The sequence below is a fragment of the Coregonus lavaretus genome (assembly GCF_964263955.1).
Source record: "Coregonus lavaretus genome assembly, chromosome: 22".
NCBI classification, from domain to species: domain Eukaryota; kingdom Metazoa; phylum Chordata; class Actinopteri; order Salmoniformes; family Salmonidae; genus Coregonus; species Coregonus lavaretus.
In genome coordinates, this window is record NC_140009.1 from 32,612,578 (window position 1) to 32,616,625 (window position 4,048).

At 45.8% G+C, this 4,048-nt stretch overlaps 1 protein-coding gene across 1 annotated transcript; it reads left to right on the forward strand.

Moving 5' to 3' along the window:
* Positions 1 to 278: 278 nt before the first annotated feature.
* Positions 279 to 3,166, forward strand: LOC311150074 (voltage-gated potassium channel regulatory subunit KCNG1-like; the record flags this gene model as incomplete). Its single annotated transcript, XM_084187341.1, has 2 exons — positions 279 to 1,088; positions 2,393 to 3,166. 2 exons carry the CDS (start codon positions 279 to 281, stop codon positions 3,164 to 3,166), a joined length of 1,584 nt encoding a protein of 527 aa, XP_084043467.1.
* Positions 3,167 to 4,048: the final 882 nt, after the last annotated feature.

Consider the following 4,048-nt stretch of genomic DNA (forward strand, 5'->3'; position numbering starts at 1 on the left):
GCTATCTTCCCAGCTAATTTTTATTTTCTACCAGCCAGCAAAGTCAAAGCAGACGGTATTTTGTAGCTAACTACAAAGCTACACTACCAAAGTTATTGTCGGTAATTCCGTTAAATGAAAAGATGTAACGTTAGGAAAAAGATTATGAGATAATGATACATAGAATTTTGTGTTTTTCCTTTCCTCTACTTCTAAAGGTAAACGTGTGCCAGTGAGAGGTCGACCACAGGGATGTGACCAGCGATGGAGGTAGAGGGGTTGTTCCTGTACAGGTAAAGATGACTCTGCTGGCAGGAGATGGCTCAGACTACGACTACAGCGCTCTGAGCTGTGCCTCCGATGCCTCCCTCCTCCTCCCTCAACCCCCGCCCCTGTCAGAGCAGGAGGCCCTCAAGGGGGCTTTCTACAAACGGGCCCAGTTCCTTCCTGAGGACTCGGACCACCTCCTCACCAACACCACTTCGCCCTCCGCTACCCATAAACTTCACGCCATCATCAACGTGGGCGGGCTGCGTTATCAACTACCCTGGACCACCTTGGAGGACTTCCCTCTGTCCCGACTGGGCCAGCTGCGCCTCTGCAGCAGCTTCGACGAGATCATGCGCGTCTGCGATGATTACGATGTTGCTCGAAACGAGTTCTTCTTTGACCGTTCGCCCTGTGCCTTCCGCACCATCCTGACCTTCCTGCGGGCTGGGAAGCTGCGGTCCCTCAGGGAGATGTGTGCCCTCTCCTTCAGGGAGGAGCTGCTCTACTGGGGGGTCCCTGAAGAGAACCTGGAGTGGTGCTGCCGTCGCCGCCTCATCCAGCGGGTGGATGAGTGTGACGAGTTGGAGCGGGCCGCCCAGGAGGACGAGGAGGAGGAGCTGATGATGGACACGGACAGCAGGCACCGTAGGGGTTCCACTGCCCTGGCTACGGAAACCCGGATGGGACATTGTATGAACAAGCTGAGGGACATGGTGGAGAGGCCCCACTCTGGCCTGCCAGGGAAGATCTTTGCCTGTCTGTCGGTGCTGTTTGTCACCATCACGGCTGTCAACCTGTCCATCAGTACCTTGCCGGCCATGAGAGAGGAGGAGGAGCAAGTAGGTGGACATTGTGAGGACTAGGAGGCCTCAGTGCAGCACAACAGGTCATACACTCCGTACACTTCCCAGACCCTTGATAACAAAACCTGCACTTTGAAATTGTAAATAATCTTTCTTGAATATCAGAGCTGTAATGTAAAGCCCAAAGAGCATTTGTAAAGTTAAAGTAATAATGGATTACATGCATGGGCTATAATTTGCAAAGAAAACACATCTGAAACATGTGGAAAAGTATTGTTCTAATTTAATATACATGCTCAATTTCATGGCTGACTTCAATCACTGCAGTAATTCACTTTTTCTGGCCTTGGTAGCCAGAAAACATTTGAGTGACACACACACACCACTGCACTTCTCTGGTTTCATTGTGAATTCTAGGAGAGTACTTCCAGGTGGAGCAAAATCAATTAATTTGTTTTTAGCCACAGTTATCTGGCTGTAACCATCATGGAACATATTTTTTAACCCAGAAGTTAATTCATTACCCCAGAGGTGATGGACTTTAGATGGTGCTCCAAAGGCTGGTACCTGAGCAGTGCATTCCAAATTTGCATCCCTGATAGATTCTATTGTTAGACAGTTAGAATCAATTGAAGAGGAGTATTTTGCTTTCTAAACAGTGTTCTGTCTGAGAACAAGCTTATTGTACATTCTGTGTAGACATGATACACTGGTATAAGTAATTTCCTACTCTGTGGGAGTGTTTCATAATAATACTGCATGCTTTCTTTTGAAATAGAATCAACTCAAAAGCCACTTTATATCATACCGTATGTGCTTTGAATCGGTTAAACAATTTAATATCTACAATTGAAAAAACATTTCTAAAAAACAACCTTCCAAATAATACATAACCTTCGGGCTTGGAGAGCATTATTTCGTGTTAACTAAATTCAAGAATTTGTTTGTGTTTTTGTTTCAGTACATAGTTTTAAAAAATATTTTATGTAGCTGAATAAAGCAACACGTACAATCACAACACATCACTCAGAACCGTCTGAGCAGAGAACAGAGAACATAACAAATATTGGGAATAAGCTGTGAATAGAAAATATTTGGGCTGTTATAAATGGAGTCTGTGTTTAATACCCTGCAGTCGACAGTTTGACATTTGAGGAATAGAATTTGGGATACCACAATAACATAACTTAGATTTTAGGCAGCACCATAGCTCCCTCTAGTGTCAAACTACTCTTGCAACCACAAAAAGTCAAGAACAAGTTCAGAACATAAGCCTATACACCATGTATATGCTAGATGTTTATATACAGGTGCTAACCAGTATCTCTTGTGTCTTTTAGGGCAAGTGTTCCCAGATGTGCTACAACATCTTCATTGTGGAGACAGTGTGTGTGGGCTGGTTCTCCCTAGAGTTCACCCTGCGCTTCATCCAGGACAGAGACAAACTAGCCTTCCTGAGACGCCCTCTGAACCTCATAGACGTGGTGGCAATCCTGCCATACTACATCACCCTGGTAGTGGACAGCTACCAGGGGGAGAAGAAGCTGGGCTCGGGCAGCAGTTACCTGGATAAGGTGGGTCTGGTGCTCCGGATCCTCCGCGCCCTGAGGATCCTATATGTGATGCGGCTGGCCCGCCACTCCTTGGGCCTGCAGACTCTGGGGCTGACAGCGCGGCGCTGCACACGGGAGTTTGGGTTGCTCCTCCTCTTCCTCTGTGTGGCCATTGCCCTCTTCTCCCCGCTGCTCTACCTCATCGAGAACGAGATGGCCGCCACCCACGAGTTCAGCAGTATCCCCGCCACCTACTGGTGGGCTGTCATTACCATGACAACGGTGGGCTACGGGGACATGGTTCCGAGGAGCATCCCGGGTCAGGTGGTGGCGCTAAGCAGTATCCTGAGCGGGATTCTTCTCATGGCATTCCCAGTCACCTCCATCTTTCATACATTCTCCCGGTCGTACGTGGAACTGAAGCAGGAGCAGCAGAGGCTACTGCAAAGACGAACACACTTCCTTTTACGCAGGAGGATGGGTGGGCTGGGAAGTAACATGTCGCTGGAGAGTGACTACCCCAACTGTGGCTCCTCTGAGACCAGGGACCAGGACGACTGAGGAGGAGGAGGAGGAGGAGGAGGAGGAGGAGGAGGAGGAGGAGGAGGAGGAGGAGGAGGGGGAGGGGGAGGGAGAATTAAAGGAAACAAAGCACAAAGAGAATAAAACAAAAGAGGGGTTAGGACTTGGCAACTTCATCTGTGAACAGGGACCCAAATGACTAAGGATGATGAGAGAAAAAAAATCAAGGACACAAAGCATAGAGGTTAAGAGGACCTGGCAATGCTCTGCTAAAAATGTTTTAGTTTATTATTTTTCTCTGGACGATGTCATCTCTGTCTGGCATTATGATGTAATAGAGGCCGGAAATGTTCCCAGAAACCAGAAGTTCTGCACAATAACAGAAAGAAGATTATAATGAATCATATTAGATCATTGACATTTTGCTGTATAACAGAACATGATATTCCATAAATGCATATATCAAAAATAACATACAGTATAAGCTATATGTAATATGTGATCGATTTCTTATTCATTTTTGTGGCTCAATTGTGAAGAGTGAGTCCAGTCCATAACCATATTTCTTAAGAGTTAGAGGTGTATTGGTGCTCAGCACTGTTTGGGGTTGTATATGCAATTTTTTGTATGAAACATTGAAGAAACATGTATATGTCCATAGTTATTGTGTGCTCTGTCTCTTACAAATGTATTTCTAAATAATGCTGTTGGTTGTTAAGTATTTATAACTTACACTCTCTTTAAAGTTTAACTGAACTGAAGCTGATCTGCCTCGTGATTGCATGGACATATTTGTAATTTCACTGACTTTGTTGCTATTTCCCAACCAATTATATGTTTATTGGGTCCTTCTAATCACCCCAAACAACCCAAAACAACCCAAAAGTACCAACAAGTACCCAAAAGTACCCAATAGTACCC